General features: G+C 38.0%; 1 protein-coding gene across 1 annotated transcript; it reads left to right on the forward strand.

Annotated features, from left to right (window-relative positions):
* Positions 1 to 1,306: 1,306 nt before the first annotated feature.
* Positions 1,307 to 15,846, forward strand: LOC128690226 (ribonuclease H1-like). The gene is made up of 6 exons (XM_053778796.2): positions 1,307 to 1,473; positions 5,974 to 6,182; positions 7,343 to 7,736; positions 11,925 to 12,016; positions 12,603 to 12,775; positions 15,209 to 15,846. Exons 1-6 carry the CDS (start codon positions 1,421 to 1,423, stop codon positions 15,293 to 15,295), a joined length of 1,008 nt encoding a protein of 335 aa, XP_053634771.2. The 5' UTR covers positions 1,307 to 1,420; the 3' UTR covers positions 15,296 to 15,846.
* Positions 15,847 to 17,183: the final 1,337 nt, after the last annotated feature.

The raw sequence follows: 17,183 nt of genomic DNA on the forward strand, positions 1-17,183 counted from the left end.
TGGATCAGACTTCTCCAGGCTGAGGTTAGTTTATTTAGGTATAGGTACACATAAGTACAATTATCATACATAGCTTAAATTACCTAGGATAATCCCCCCATAAAAAGTCATCAGAGTGACTTTTCCATTGGGGTGCAGACCACCTCAAAACTACGTCTTCAAGGGCGAGGGACTGATTAATCGTCTTTACATCTTTACTGCTTCTGTTGCCTCTATGTTCTACTGAAGAAACCTGCTGTGTAGGCGAAACATTTCGGAATAAATATACCTAACTGTTACACACGTATCTTACTTATCCACCCATCTTACTTATCCATCCACTGCTCTGCTACCAAACGGTTGGGATCCTCTCCAAGATACGATACTACGTGCCGCAAAATGCCCTTCTCACACTATACCACTCACTTATTTATCCATACCTCACCTATGCTATTTGTGCTTGGGGATCAACTGCAGCAACACACCTAAAGCCAATAATAACCCAACAAAAAGCTGCAGTAAGAATAATCACTAAATCCCATCCCTGGCAGCACACCCCCCCACTCTTCAAAGATCTAAACTTACTCCCAGTTCAGTACATCCACACTTACTACTGTGCAATCTATATCTACAGGGCCTTAAACTCTAATATCAACCTTGACCTAAAACGCTTTCTTGATAGTTGTGACAGAACCCACAGGCATAACACCAGACACAAACATCTCTACGACATTCCCCGTGTCCGACTAAACCTTTACAAAAATTCAATGTATGTCAAAGGCCCTAAAATCTGGAATACCCTACCTGAGAACTCTAGAACTGCAGACACATTCATCACCTTCAAAACTACCATTAGAAAACATCTTATCTCCCTGATACACCCCGTCAACTAACTACACGAATACCACCTGGTGGTTCACACTTACACTCACTCACTCATTTGACCATAAACAGAAATATTAATCTCAGTCTTAAAATAATGAATCCTGTGATACTCCAATACTGAAACTATATACTGTGCCAAAACAAAAGCATTCACATTGCTAAACTCATAAACTAGTATTTAGTCACTTAGCCATAATACCAACTTACCTCGTAATTTGTAATATTTTACAATTAAGAATAAAACTAAGTATGCCCGAAATGCCTAGCCATGCTAAGCGTTCTAGTGGTACACTCTGTAATCACAATTTTACTACATGTTAACCAAACAATAACCAAATTTCTGTAAACTCAGCATTGTAATCCTTATAGAGAATAAACTTTGAATTGAATTTGAATCAATAATGGTTTGTGAGGTAGACGAAGCCAAGGTTGTGGTTGAGGGTTGCGAGGCAGGGTAGCTAGGGCAGTCAGTACACATGGCACTCAGGCGCCAACACCTGTCTCTACCCTCACGTGGCCTCTGTTCTATACTCGTTTCTTCGCCATTTCCTCCAAAATGCCCTTCTATGCTGTTGCCAGAGGTCATAAACCAGGCATTTATAAGAGATGGTGAGAACTTAGTGTAGAAATGTATGTTTAGAGACGCATACACAACAAACTCCCGGGCCTATTGTCCCATGCTAGTTAAGTATTGTCCTTCCGTGTAACTTATATTTAAAGCTACCCAAAGTTATTTCGTTAATAATGCTACATAAGAGTTAATTTTACTTATCTACAAATCTGTTGCTAAACCTGTACTTCCCTATACGTATTTCTAACTATAAATGTCTCCAACTTGAACCCAGATACTTTCAACCCTTCATAAACATCCCCATTTTTCATATTTTTCATTTGTACATTTCTGTCATATCCCCCTAATTCTCCATTTTTTTTTCCAGGGAATGTAAATTCAATGCCTTGCTATCTTCGTAGGAAGGATTCCCCATGGCATCACCTTCATCCTTCTCTGTTTTCCGGCACATTTACCACCATTCTGAGCACCATAATCTAAATAAGGTCTAAATACTGACATATCAACTTGGACTATAACCCAATTCTTAGTACTTATATTTCTTGATATGATACTGAGAATTTTGTTACCTTGATTGTGAACACAAGTTTATATAGACACAAGTACAATTATCATACATAGGATAACCCCAAAAAAAGTCAAAGTGACTTATTTCCATTTAAATTACTGTTAATGTGTTTAGCACTTGGTTATGATGATAATTACTGTTAATCAGAACTAACTCTTTTCACATTAATGTTGACTACAAACTTTGTTGTTTATAAGTACTACAGCTATTTTCTTTTCCTAGAATTAGACCCTTACACTTGTTCACATTTAACTACATCTGCCACTTCTCTGATCACAAGCAGTCCAGAATATTTTGCTGTGAATTTTGTCAAGGTTAGGAACCAAAACCAGTATGATACTAGGGAAATTGAACAAAATTTTGTAGTACCTGCAGTAAGTGGTGACGCCTCAGATACCTTTTATTATACACCAATAAAAGAAAGGAAGGTATTGCCTGTACATGACAAAGCCAGTTTTCATGTCTCCCACAGGATGGGTATGGGGTACACAGGATGGGTATGGGGTACACAGGATAGGTATGGGGTACACAGGATGGGTATGGGGTACACAGGATGGGTATGGGGTACACAGGATAGGTATGGGGTACACAGGATGGGTATGGGGTACACAGGATGGGTATGGGGTACACAGGATGGGTATGGGGTACACAGGATGGGTATGGGGTACACAGGATGGGTATGGGGTACACAGGATGGGTATGGGGTACACAGGATGGGTATGGGGTACACAGGATGGGTATGGGGTACACAGGATGGGTATGGGGTACACAGGATGGGTATGGGGTACACAGGATGGGTATGGGGTACACAGGATGGGTATGGGGTACACAGGATGGGTATGGGGTACATAATAAAGATTTTAAACTAACTTGTGTAGTTAGCATTTGTGTGACTTATTTTAACCATGACTCATTTCTATTTTATCTCTTATAGCTAAGCTGCTAATAATAAGATATTACAGGGCCCCAATGGAAATTAGTAATTTTCTTTGACTTTCTTGGCTTATCCAAGGTAATTACACATATGTTACTATATATGACAATTGTCATCACCTAAAACTTGTGTAATTGTGTCAAAATAAACTTACACAGCATCAACCTAGACAGGTTATCCTGGAATACTTGAGGAAATAAAAAATGTATCAGGGTATACAACAAATTCTAACCATACAATAGAGCAAAAAAGTAATGTGAAGGACCTGGGAGTGATAATGTCAGAAGATCTCACCTTCAAAGACCACAACAATGTATCTTCTGCATCTGCTAGGAAAATGATAAGATGGATAATGAGAACCTTCAGAGCTAGGGATGCCAAGCCCATGATGATTCTCATCAAATCGCTTGTTCTCTCTAGGCTAGAATACTGCTGTACACTAACTGCTTCATTCAAGGCAGGCAAAATTGCTGTCCTGGAGAGTGTACAAAGAACTTTCACAGCACACATAAATACGATAAGGCACCTAAATTACTGGGAGCGGTTGAAGTCCCTTGATTTGTATTCTCTGGAATGCAAGCGATAGAGATGCATGATAATATACACTTGGAAAATCCTAGAGGGATTAGTACCAAACTTGCATATGAAAATCACTCGCTATGAAAGCAAAAGACTCGGTAGGAGATGCAACATTCCCCCAGTGAAAAGCAGGGGCGCCACGAGTACACTGAGAGACATCACAATAAGTGTCCTGGAGTATACCTGGAGAGGGTTTCGGGGGTCAATGCCTCCCCAGCCCGGTCTGAGACCAGGCCTTGTGGTGGATCAGAGTCTGATCAACCAGACTGTTACTGTTAGCCACACGCAAACTGACGTACGAACCACAGCCTGGCTGGTCAGGTACTGACTTTAGGTGCCTGTCCAGTGCCTTCTTGAAGACAGCCAGGAGTCTGTTGGTAATCCCCCTTATGTATGCATGGAGGCAGTTGAACAGTCTTGGGCCTCCCAACATTCATAAGGGGAATTACCAATAGACCCCTGGCTGTCTTCAAGAAAGCACTGGACAGGCACCTAAAGTCAGTACCTGACCAGCCAGGCTGTGGTTCGTACTTCAGTTTGCATGTGGTCAGCAGTAACAGCCTGGATGATCAGACCCTGATCTACCATGAGGCCTGGTCTCAGACTGAGCAGCAGGGGCATTGACCCCTGAAACCCTCTCCAGGGATACTGACCTCACAAGAAGTTATTGGATAGCCCATTTTAGTGTCATCCACAAATTTACTTAAGTTGCTATTTATTCCATCATCTTTGTCATTTATGCAGATTGTAAACAACAGTGGTCCCAATTCTGACACCTGCAACAGACCACATGTAATGGGTTCCCATTCTGGATTCTCCATTTATGCAAATTCTGTTGCTTGTGTCCGCTATGCCTCAACCCTGGAGAGCATTTTTCTCTCCATTTTCCCAGGTGCTGGTATGACCCCTATTGGCTTTGTGCTCCCCCTCCCCAGTGGATATAAGAATAAATCCTCCTGTTCCATGTGTTGCTATTTTCTTCACCAGTCTCCTCTGTGGAACTTATAAAAGGCCTTTATGAAGCCCATATACACAATATCATATTTTTTATCTTTGGTTATTGCCTCAAATACCTTCAATTCAATTCACTTAAAGTTTATTCTCTTTAATGGTTACAATGTGGGGTTTACAGGTTTTGGGTATTTTGTGGTTTACATGTTATAAAATACTAATTACAGAGGGGGCCGCTAGGACACCTAGCATGGCTAGGCATTTCGAGCAGACTTAGATTAATTCTTAACATTAAGTCCTTACCTTGGTGAAAAAAGTTGGTAAATTGGTAAGGGAGCAAGAATGCCCCTTTGCAGAACTGTGCTAATTATGTGTCTGAAGGTGATTTTGAATTGCATTTATTGTTTTTAGCAACTTTTCCACAGTTTGAGGTGAAGCTGATTGATCTATAATTTGGAGCTAAGGATGTATCTCCCACTTTGTAATGAGTATTGCATTTGTAATTTTCCACTTAACTGGTACAATACCCATCTGTAGTGATCTGTTGAAGAGTCTAACTAATGTTTAGCTAAGCTCCTCTTTACATTCCTTTATAGCCCTTAAAAATAATTCACGACTTTGATCTTGCATAATTCATCCTCTAAATATTATTTAATTATAGATCTCCAGGATTTCATTTGTGTCCTCTTGTTTAAAAACAGAGGGAATAAGTATTAAAAAGGTACACATTTCTCAGTCTCTTAGTCAGTAAGGTGACCCTTCCTTCTTGATTTTTCTGTAAATGCCTATGTCCCCCCTCCCCACAAAAATAAAAGATAATTTTACTGTGTTCATCTAATTACTATATTATGAATATATGTGGTTTGGGTATCTTGTACAATACTTTGTAAAAAAATCATATTGACATTGGCATTGTGCTTCCATATGTTTTGCTATAGTTTTTAAAAGTATAGTGTCTTTTTTATTATCTTTATTGCTGTGGTTCTTTGAGAAAGGTCACCCATTGTATTAGGTGTCCATGTGAAAGGATATTGCCATTTTTTGTATATTGAAATACAGTTAATCATTACTGTAGTGATAGCTGTGTAGTTTGGCATTATATTAATTTTCTGTATTTTTTTACCTCAACATTATAATTTTGAATCATAATTGTAAATTTTTACTTACATTTCATAAGTTAAAATTATTTACAATGATTTTAAGGGCAAGTAGATGTTATATATGCACACAGTATATCAAGTAGATTTTACACAGGATAAGACTACACTTTCCATACAATCTTCATCTTGTATACATAAGGGATTAACTTTATCTTAGCTAGCCTCAATAGTATATTATTTCCTATATTATTACTGTTAATACAATTCGTGATTTTAAATTTTTATGTGGGCTTTGCAAAACCCCATTTATTGTAAATTTCACACATTTTTGCCTATCAGTATTAAAAATAATAATTTAAGCTTGTTATATGTTTACATATTCTAATGTGTTTAACATATTTTGCAGGTCTGATTGTCAAAAACAAGTTAAAGGGTATCACTACGCTCGGTACAAAAAATTTGCAACCCTAAAAGAAGCAAAAGAATTCCAAGAACTTGGTTATCCTAAGAGCAAAGTTATAGACAGACGTGAAAAATTAGCACAAGAGATCAAGACAAACAGTGTTATAGAAATTCCAGATAATGTCACTGAAGATGTTACCATTATATATGAATGTAAGGGTATTTCTTGTTTTGTATTGCATTTTTCACCTGAATTGTATTTTATATTTTCATTTGTATTACATTTTTCATATGCATTGTATTGCATTTTATCTGTATGTGTATCATGCTGAATTTTCATCCTATGTCGTATTGCCTTTTTTATTTACTGTAGACTTTTTATCTACTGAAGACTTTTTATCTACTGTAGACTTTTTGGTCTGTCCTGGAGGTATATTTATTGCATATTTTGTATGTAGAATAGAAATCACTAAGATAACTACAAAACTAGTAGATATATGTATAAGTGAATGATGGGTATAAACAAAGGTGATATTAGTAAATTACTGAGGGTGTCGAACAAGGTAAGAACCAGAAGTAATGGATATAAGTTGGATCAATTTAGATTTAGAAAGGATATAGGTACATACTGGTTTTCGAACAGAGTTGTGGATGTGTGGAAAAATCTCCCGAGTAGGGTGATCAAGGATAGAACCTTGGGTAGATTTAAAAAGAGATTGGACAAATATATGAGTGGGAGGGGCTGGGTTTGACTGGGGTCATTGGGTATGGGAGGATATTCTTGATTAGCTTTGGGTAGGGGTTGTTTTAATAAGGACTTGCCTTGTATGGGCCAGTAGACCTTCTGCAGTGTTCCTCCATTCTTATGTTCTTATATACAGTTCAAAGAACCACCACTGAAAAGTAAGTGTGAAATAAGTGCTATGTAACTCAATAACCATAAAGAGCCCAAGACATACATAAGGTGGATGCTTGGTTACCTACCCTGGGTAATCTGTTATTTTAAACAAAAATGTATGGTTTTCATCATAATCAGATAAACACATTATGAATAATTTAATACCAGTGTCACCTTAAAAATTTAGTTTTGTCATTGAAATTAGTAAAGCTAAAGTATAGAAATGTTATCTTGTAACACACTTATTTTTACAAAATGACGTCCAATAATAGTTTTTTCCTGTAATACATAATACGTGTATATTTTAGTTATCTAATTTGTATCCTAGTTTTACTTCCACTTAATGTACTACTTATATTTTTTATTATGTACTATTTCTTTTTAATATACTGTATTATATATAATGACAAAACTTGTGTACTTTGTGCTGATTTTTCTAATATCAGCCATACATGCAAAACACTTATTTTCACAGGCATTAATGTTGATGGAAGGTCAAGTCCAACTCCTCAGGAGATGAAGAATGATTTGAATAAACTGCAGAAAGATACATCAAAACTAAGGTCAAGATTTGACAGTTATTTAGCTCGAAAACCTGGTACTGACACCATGTTAGGAACACAATGCCCACCTGAAACTTCTTTTGCAGCTAACAGTGGGAAGCGAAAGCATGACAATTCAATTCAAGAATCTGATGAAAAGACTGTCAAAAAGATGAACACGGGTGATTGTAGTGGATATCATAAAACTAAATTTTCCTTTGACAGCAATGGATTTCTCGTTGTTTATACTGATGGTGCATGTAATAAAAATGGAAGGAAAGGTGCCACAGCTGGCATTGGAGTGTATTTTGGACCAAACCATCCTCTGTAAGTATGACTTAGCTTGCTGTATGTTTTTGGGAAAACCTAACTAAGTCAAAGTTTATTCTGAGCAGAGTTGAAAAGTATACAACTTACTAAATAACTGAATTAGTCATTGACTTATGCATTCTTTTAGATGAGCAGATATTAATTTGAGAGTTTTATACTCTGATGCAAAGAACAGCAAGAAATTTATGGTCATTATTAAATAATGTAACTTGTAAAAGTTAATGTCTACTTCTCTCCAGCCAGTGTCTGTTCAAAGTAAAATAGATACAGTATTATACAGTACCATATTTAATTTTTAATTTCAGCAATAACCAGCATCAGATAATGGGGTAAATCATGAATGAAGTAACTACCAAATTTCAAGTATCAGAAATTTATGATGTTGGTTAATAATTTTCATTGTTGGCACAGTTTTTTTTTTTTTTTGGTTGATAATAATGTATAGCTTTACATTGCCACTCAAAAAGTTTAGTATCATGTAGGCAGTTGTATACAGGAGAAAATCAGAAATCAACATTTGACACTCTACCTATTTCCACTGTATTTAATATTCCTTTTTGATATTGATATAAAAGAAAATGAAAAGGATCTCAAAAGCAAGGGAACAAAGGAAAACTTATCTAGGGAGGACTGGAGAAGTTGGAAATGGTGGACAGTGGGACACTACTATTAAGGATTAACCTAGACTAGAGGCTGCTACTGAAGGGACTTGGGAAGAACACAGGTGATGAGAGTGAAAAATAGCTGGAAATAGTGCCCGCTCCTAGCATCTTACAGAGCAAGATCTCCAGAAAATTGTCAGCATTAATGGAAGGTAACTGGAATTAATAGATATCCATGGAGGCAGCAGAAGCTCTAGATAAGCAGTTACTATGTACACATTACTAATGGTCACAATATCCACAAAAGAAAAGAACAATACAAGATGAGATAGAGGGTGTTTCACACAATTGTACAGGCATATACAGTATGCCTTCATCCACCATAATCCTTCTATTCAATAATTGTTAAGCTCGTAAGGGTCATTTTGCGCTGTGCTCATACACTAGTGGGCTAGTACAGATCCATGTTTAAAGTTACATCTAATTAAAGTTTATGCATCATAATATAATGCTTTTTGGCATTCATAAATCTTAGCTTTATTATTATTTTTTTTTTATTACCACACTGGCCGATTCCCACCAAGGCAGGGTGGCCCGAAAAAGAAAAACTTTCACCATCATTCACTCCATCACTGTCTTGTCAGAAGGGTGCTTTACACTACAGTTTTTAAACTGCAACATTAACACCCCTCCTTCAGAGTGCAGGTACTGTACTTCCCATCTCCAGGACTCAAGTCCGGCCTGCCGGTTTCCCTGAACCCCTTCATGAATGTTACTTTGCTCACACTCCAACAGCACGTCAAGTATTAAAAACCATTTGTTTCCATTCACTCCTATCAAACACGCTCATGCATGCCTGCTGGAAGTCCAAGCCCCTTGCACACAAAACCTCCTTTACCCCCTCCCTCCAACCTTTCCTAGGCCGACCCCTACCCCGCCTTCCTTCCACTACAGACTGATACACTCTTGAAGTCACACTGTTTCGCTCCATTCTCTCTACATGTCCGAACCACCTCAACAACCCTTCCTCAGCCCTCTGGACAACAGTTTTGGTAATCCCGCACCTCCTCCTAACTTCCAAACTACAAATTCTCTGCATTATATTCACACCACACATTGCCCTCAGACATGACATCTCCACTGCCTCCAGCCTTCTCCTCGCTGCAACATTCATCACCCATGCTGATCAGGCATATGGTCACTGTCTTGAACACTATGTGCTTAATTGTCCACTTATTGAAGAACACAGAGACAGACAGTATAATAACCTATGTGACATGTCAAGATATCTTATTAATGAAAATAAGACACCAGATATACTAAGCAAATTTCCTAAATTTGCTTGTAACAGATAAGTGAACTATAGATATGTAGATATAAATCCATATGTATTCCTGTTAACCCTTTGGGGCCTAGTTCCTAGGCCTTTTGTGTATCCATATGCTCTCGCGCTACCGTCCACAGGATGGATATGGGGTGCACAATAAACTAGCCACTTCGGTGGCAAAATCTAAAAAATCTAATCCATGCTTCACACTCGTATAAGAGCGTTGGTAAAACTATACTCGCATACATTCCCCTCTTTGCCTCCAAGGACAAAGTTCTTTGTCTCCACAGACTCCTAAGTGCACCACTCACCCTTTTCCCCTCATCAATTCTATGATTCACCTCATCTTTCATAGACCCATCCGCTGACACGTCAACTCCCAAATATCTGAATACATTCACCTCCTCCATACTCTCTCCCTCCAATCTGATATCCAATCTTTCATCACCTAATATTTTTGTTATCCTCATAACCTTACTCTTTCCTGTATTCACTTTTAATTTTCTTCTTTTGCACACCCTACCAAATTCATCCACCAATCTCTGCAACTTCTCTTCAGAATCTCCCAAGAGCACAGTGTCATCAGCAAAGAGCAACTGTGGCAACATATATTAAACAACCACGGTGACATCACACATCCTTATCTAAGGCCTACTTTTACTGGGAAATAATTTCCCTCTTTCCTACATACTCTAACTTGAGCCTCACTATCCTCGTAAAAACTCTTCACTGCTTTCAGTAACCTACCTCCTACACCATACACCTGCAACATCTGCCACATTGCCCCCCTATCCACCCTGTCATACGCCTTTTCCAAATCCATAAATGCCACAAAGACCTCTTTAGCCTTATCTAAATACTGTTCACTTATATGTTTCACTGTAAACACCTGGTCCACACACCCCCTACCTTTCCTAAAGCCTCCTTGTTCATCTGCTATCCTATTCTCCATCTTACTCTTAATTCTTTCAATAATAACTCTACCATACACTTTACCAGGTATACTCAACAGACTTATCCCCCTATAATTTTTGCACTCTCTTTTATCCCCTTTGCCTTGATACAAAGGAACTATGCATGCTCTCTGCCAATCCCTAGGTACCTTACCCTCTTCCATGCATTTATTAAATAATTGCACCAACCACTCCAAAACTATATCCCCACCTGCTTTTAACATTTCTATCTTTATCCCATCAATCCCGGCTGCCTTACCCCCTTTCATTTTACCTACTGCCTCACGAACTTCCCCCACACTCACAACTGGCTCTTCCTCACTCCTACAAGATGTTATTCCTCCTTGCCCTATACACGAAATCACAGCTTCCCTATCTTCATCAACATTTAACAATTCCTCAAAATATTCCCTCCATCTTCCCAATACCTCTAACTCTCCATTTAATAACTCTCCTCTCATATTTTTAACTGACAAGTCCATTTGTTCTCTAGGCTTCCTTAACTTGTTAATCTCACTCCAAAACTTTTTCTTATTTTCAACAAAATTTGTTGATAACATCTCACCCACTCTCTCATTTGCTTTATATGTATATTTTTGTAAAAATGGAGTGAGAATGTACAGTATTATCATCATATCATTAATTACACTTCATCTCTCAACTCTGGCTGTCTTTCTATATATTTTCCTGTCTGACTGTAGTTAGTTTCAATGAATGTATAACATAGATTTTTATAACTAAATTATATGATTTTATTATATCATTATATCAATCATTTCTTTCTTTCTTTCTTTCAATTCACCAGTTGTATCCCACCAAAGCAGGGTGGCCCAAAAAGAAAAATGATAGTTTCTCTTCATAAATTTAGTCATGTATACTGGAGAAGGGGTTACTAGCCCCTTGCTCCCAGTATTTTAGTCACCTCTTATGACATGCATGGCTTACAGAGGAAGAATTCTGTTCCACTTCCACATGAGATAAGAGGAAATAAATAAGAGCAAGAACTAGAACTAGTAAGAAAAGAAGAAAACCCAGAGGAGTGTGTGTATAAATATACATGTATATGCTTGTACATGCATGTGTAGTGTGACCTAAGTGTAAGTAGAAGTAGCAAGATGTACCTGAAATCTTGCATGTTTATGAGACAGAAAAAAGACACCAGCAATCCTACCATCCTGTAAAACAAATTACAGGCTTCTGTTTTAAACTCACTTGGCAGGATGGAAGTACCTCCCTGGGCAATTGCTGTCTGCCAACCTACTACCTAGGATCAATCATTTCATTCTGCTTAAATTTATTTCAGTAATGTGAGTAAGCCGGTGAGGGGAAGAGCTACAAATAACACGGCAGAAATTCAGGCTGCTACATGTGCTTTAGAGTTGTCAAAAGCTTTAGGTAAGACTAAATGCAGTATATTGTATTTCTAAAACTACCTTGCTGGTAACATTTCCCCATGAGAGCATTTTTTCCTCTCATCATTTAGCATTTTCCTCTCAAACCATAAGCTGAATTGTTTACTAGTCAACAAGTTATTCCTCCCTAAGTATTTTATCACTTTTCCCTAGTGTTTTTCCAGTATTTTTGCAACTGCACCTGCAAACAAAACTGGCTTATTAATATTTTTGTTATGTATTATTAGTGTATTATATTCACATACAGCAGACATGTGTGGTTTTTGGGATTTGATGAACTGTTGGAGTGTGACCAGGGTGATATTTTGTGAAGTGATTCAGGGAAACCAGTTAACCAGACTTGAGTCCTGGAGGTTGGAAGTACATTGTCTATATTCTCAAGGACAGTGATAGTGACAGTGTGAATGGTGGTCAAAGTGATTCTTTTTCGAGTCATCTTACCTTGGTGGGAGATGGCCAGCGTGTTTTAAAAAAATCACAAAGTGCTAAGCCCATGTGGGTCATTCAACATTGCACTATGAGAGTGACTAACTTTAAAATAGCTCTTAGTATAGTATTCAAATTTACAGGGTTCAAAAAAGTGGCAGTACACACAGACTCTCTCTTCATGATTGACTGTATGACTTCCTGGCTGAAGAACTGGAAGAAAAACAACTGGGTGAAGAAGAATGGAGACCCAGTGAAGAATAAGAATGATCTCATTGTTTTAGATGCAGCCAGTGAAGGATTAGCTGTAAAATGGGTAGGTATTAACATGGTTGGACTTCTACAGCACTCAAAATCCACAGCATGTTTAAATTTGGGTATAGTAGTTTATTTGTGTGCCATTTAGTAAGTAAATGCATGTCTGATATACATTACAGTAAACCCTCCATAAAATGGACTAATAGAAAAGAGCAAGTGGCTGGTAATGGCATTTGCAGTGGATAAAGAAGAGATTGTTTTGCTGTGATTATAACAATGATGGATAAATCTGTAACCATCAATCTTCGTCTAACTTAAACCAGTTCTGTCTTAAACCAGTTCTAACTTAAACCAGTTCTGTTCTGTCTGGTAAATACAGGACTTTCTAAAATATCTTCTTTAGTCACAGTTAACAAACTCACACTCAGTATTAACAAGACCTATATAATGCTTGGGAACAAAGCAAAAGACATTCATTTAAACTTAAAGATAAACAATACACCAATTGATAGGCAGGATAAGAGTAAATTCTTGGGAATACACCTGGACAGCAAATTGAATTTCAACACATCCAGAACAAAAGTATGCTCTTATTTTCCCCCAAACGTCCCTGCTCGCCCTTTACTGTTCTTTAATCTAGCCATACCTTACCCGTGGTATTAGTGCATGAGGTCAGCCATACCTAATCACCTTAAACCTGTTGTTAGTCAGCAAAAATTAGCTCTCAGAATTATTACTCATTCAGGCTATAGGCAACACACCCCGTTGTTCAAGAGTTTAAATTTGCCTAATGTGCACAATAGTTCCATTTACTGAGTTTTTTATGTCAACAGAGTATTCAGTACAAACATTAACCCAGACCTTAAACTCTGTCTGGAGAGCTGCAACAAAACACATGGACACAATATAAGGAACAAGTATCTCTGACATTCCACATATACAGCTCAACCTATTCAAAAGCTCCCAAAAATTTTGTGCTCATTGCCTAAAAAAGCCAAAAGTTCACTATCTCTCAACATTAAAAAAATAAAGAGTAAAGATTTTATTTCTTTATAAAGGTTACAGTGTGTAATTACAATTTTGGGCTGCTAAGTACAAAGAAAGCCACTATCATGCCACTATTAAATCTGTTAAATTTCACATTGACTGTAAATTTCATAATTTGACTTCAACCACTTCATAACATACAGGTCATTGAACTGATGTACACATAATTTCAATGTAATTTATTTGTAATTACCAGTTGAGTGTTGCACTGAGGAGTCTGTGGAGTCAAAGAATGTTATCCATGGAAGCAAAGAGGGAAAAGTATGAGAGTATAGTGATACTAATGCTCTTATGTGGGTGTGAAGCATGAATTTTAAAAGTTGCAGTGAGGAAGAGGCTGGAGATATCATGTATGAGGGCAGTGTGTAGTGTGAACATTATGCTGAGAATCTGTAGCTTGGAAATTAGGAGATGCAGGGTTTCTAAAAGTATTATCCAGAAAGCAGAAGAGGGGTTGTTGAGGTGGTTTGAACATTTAGAAAGCATGGAATGGAATAGAAGGACTTGGAGGGTGTATAAATCTGCAGTGGAAGGAAGGCAGGGTAAGGGTCTTCCTAGGAATGGTTGGAGGGAGGGGGTAAAGAAGGTTTGTGTGTGAGGGGCTTAGACTTCCACCAAGCATGTGCATGGTTTTTATGACAGATGTGCTGTTGGAGTGTTAGCAAAGTACCATTTATTACCTGGAGAGAGTTCCGGGGGTCAACGCCCCCGCGGCCTGGTCTGTGACCAGGCCTCCTGGTGGATCAGAGCCTGATCAGCCAGGCTGTTACTGCTGGCTGCACGCAAACCAACGTACGAGCCACAGCCCGGCTGGTCAGGAACCGACTTTAGGTGCTTGTCCAGTGCCAGCTTGAAGACTGCCAGGGGTCTGTTGGTAATCCCCCTTATGTATGCTGGGAGGCAGTTGAACAGTCTCGGGCCCCTGACACTTATTGTATGGTCTCTTAACGTGCTAGTGACACCCCTGCTTTTCATTGAGGGGATGTTGCATCGTCTGCCAAGTCTTTTGCTTTCGTAGTGAGTGATTTTCGTGTGCAAGTTCGGTACTAGTCCCTCTAGATTCAGGGAAATTTGTTAGCTGGACTTGAGTCCTGGAGGTGGGAAGTACAGTGCCTGTCCTCTGAAGGAAGGGTGGAGGTATGTTGCAGTTTTTTAACTGTAGTGTAGGCATTCCTCTGGTAAGACAGTGATAGAGTGTGATGATGAAAGTGTTTCTTCTTTTTCGGGTCACCACGCCTGGGTGGGAAACAGCTGTGTTAATAAAAAATAAAAAAAAAATACTAATTCTTCATTTGCAACCTGTCTCATTGTACTTATGATTATATTGAATTACCCAAACTGTTCATGAAAGTGCTAAACTCATTAGGGTGAGTCAGATAATACAGAGTAGAATGAGGTAGACTAACACATTCTTTACAATGCAGCTTTTGTAATTGTTTTTCAGGTGCATGTGAAAGGCCATGCTGGCCACAAAGGTAACGAAATGGCTGACAGATTGGCAAAGCGGGGTACCCGTCTGTACAAAGCTTAACCTTGACTTCATACACTTCCATTTTTAATTACAGATTACAAATGATTGAAAGTTCAAACTACAGCACCTTCCAGGACATGTATATCTAGTATCATATTTCTTTCTTTTATGCATTGTTTTCCACTAAGAAAAGAAGGCTCAGACAGTAAATAGATTCTTCATCAGTCGGTTCCCAGAAGAGCAGACTTCACAATATATAATTAATAAATAAAGCCTTTTGTATGCAGAATTGTTTGAATGGATGAGGTCAGTTTAATGTGACTATAATTATTATACATTTTCATTTATTCCACCACTTGATAAGCTGATTTATATTTTCTTTTGTTATTTTCACTGTTAAGCATAGGAGAGACTCCTTAGAGCATTAAGTTGAGGTTGATTAATATTTTGTTTTCAATGAATGAAATTAAGGAAATTTGCTTTCAACATTTTCACATGATACATTTTTTCACGTTCTTTGTTTGTGAACGATAGGATATTAATTATATTCTGTTGTCTGACAAGATGGCAGTAGCAGTTTGGAATGCTGTCACAATAAAATTAACCCTGCACTGAAATTTATTTATTTACGTATTTGTTTATATGAAGCACTAAACCCATTCAGTACAAGGGTACTGATTATCAGACAAATGTTTCCTAACTGTTCTTCACTGAGAACATTGGTTCATTAACCAATTTATTATTTTCAAGGGGAAGTGCTAAACCCATAAGGGTCATACAGTGTTTGGGGAATAGGAGGGACTTAGGTTCAGTCCAGGGAAAAGGAGAGCAGATCCATTTCCCTGGATCAAGAGCCATTCATCAACAGCATACCTTCTTAAAGGATGATCATCATATAAGGATAAAATTTATGTACAGTGGCACCTCGGGATACTAATTTCTTTCGTTCCAGAAGGATGTTTGAGTGCTGATACCGAACGATTTTGTTCCCACAAGGAATAACATAAATCAGATTAATCCATTTCAGACCCCCAAAAATACACTTACAAAAGCACTTACATAAATACACTTACATAATTGTTCGAGTTTTGAGCTGTTTCTTTCCTGAGGTACCACTGTACAGTATTTTCTTTCAACAACAAACTGGCCGTATCCCACCAAAGCAGGGGGGTCAAAAAAAAAGAAAAAAAAATCTCTTTTTAACTTCAGTAATGTATACAAAAGGGGTTACTAGCCCCTTGCACCTGGCATATTAGTCACCTCTTATGACACATGGCTTACAGAGGTAGAATTCTGTTCCACTTTCCCCGTGGAGATAAGAGGAAATAAACGAACATGAACTAGTAAGAAAATAGAAGAAAACCCAGAGGGGGTGTGTATATATGTATATATATGCTTGTACATGCATGTGTAGTGTGACCTAAGTGTAAGTAGAAGTAGTAAGATGTAGCTGAAATCTTGCATGTTTATGAGAGAGAAAAAAGAAATCTGCAGTCCTACCATCATGTAAAACAATTACAGGCATTCATTTCACACTCACTTGGCAGGATGGTAGTACCTCCCTGAGCGGTTGCTGTCTACCATCCTACTGCCTAGGAAAATTTATATATATATTTTTTATAACGCATCGGCCGTTTCCCACCGAGGAAGGGTGACCCAAAAAGAAAGAAAAAAAGCAAAAAGAAAGAAAATACTTCACCATCACTCATACATAATCACTGTCTTTGCAGAGGCACTCAGATATGACAGTTTAGAAGTACCTCCAAACTGCCAATATCCTAAACCCCTTCTTTAAAGTGCAGGCACTTTAAAGAAGGGGTTTGGGAACTGGTTAGCCAGGACTCAAGTCTGGCTAACCAGTTTCCCTGAATCCCTTAACAAAATATTACCCTGCTCACAATCCAACAGCTCGTCAGGTCCCAAAAACCATTTGTCTCCATTCATTTCT

This window comes from Cherax quadricarinatus, chromosome 32, assembly GCF_038502225.1.
Source record: "Cherax quadricarinatus isolate ZL_2023a chromosome 32, ASM3850222v1, whole genome shotgun sequence".
NCBI lineage: Eukaryota > Metazoa > Arthropoda > Malacostraca > Decapoda > Parastacidae > Cherax > Cherax quadricarinatus.

Coding starts and splice junctions, on each gene's coding strand:
- LOC128690226 (XM_053778796.2), top strand. CDS start 1,421: ATGCCCTTCTATGCTGTTGCCAGAGGTCATAAACCAGGCATTTATAAG. Junction 6,183..7,342: donor TGTTACCATTATATATGAAT/GTAAGGGTATTT, acceptor TTATTTTCACAG/GCATTAATGTTGATGGAAGG. Junction 12,776..15,208: donor AAGGATTAGCTGTAAAATGG/GTAGGTATTAAC, acceptor ATTGTTTTTCAG/GTGCATGTGAAAGGCCATGC.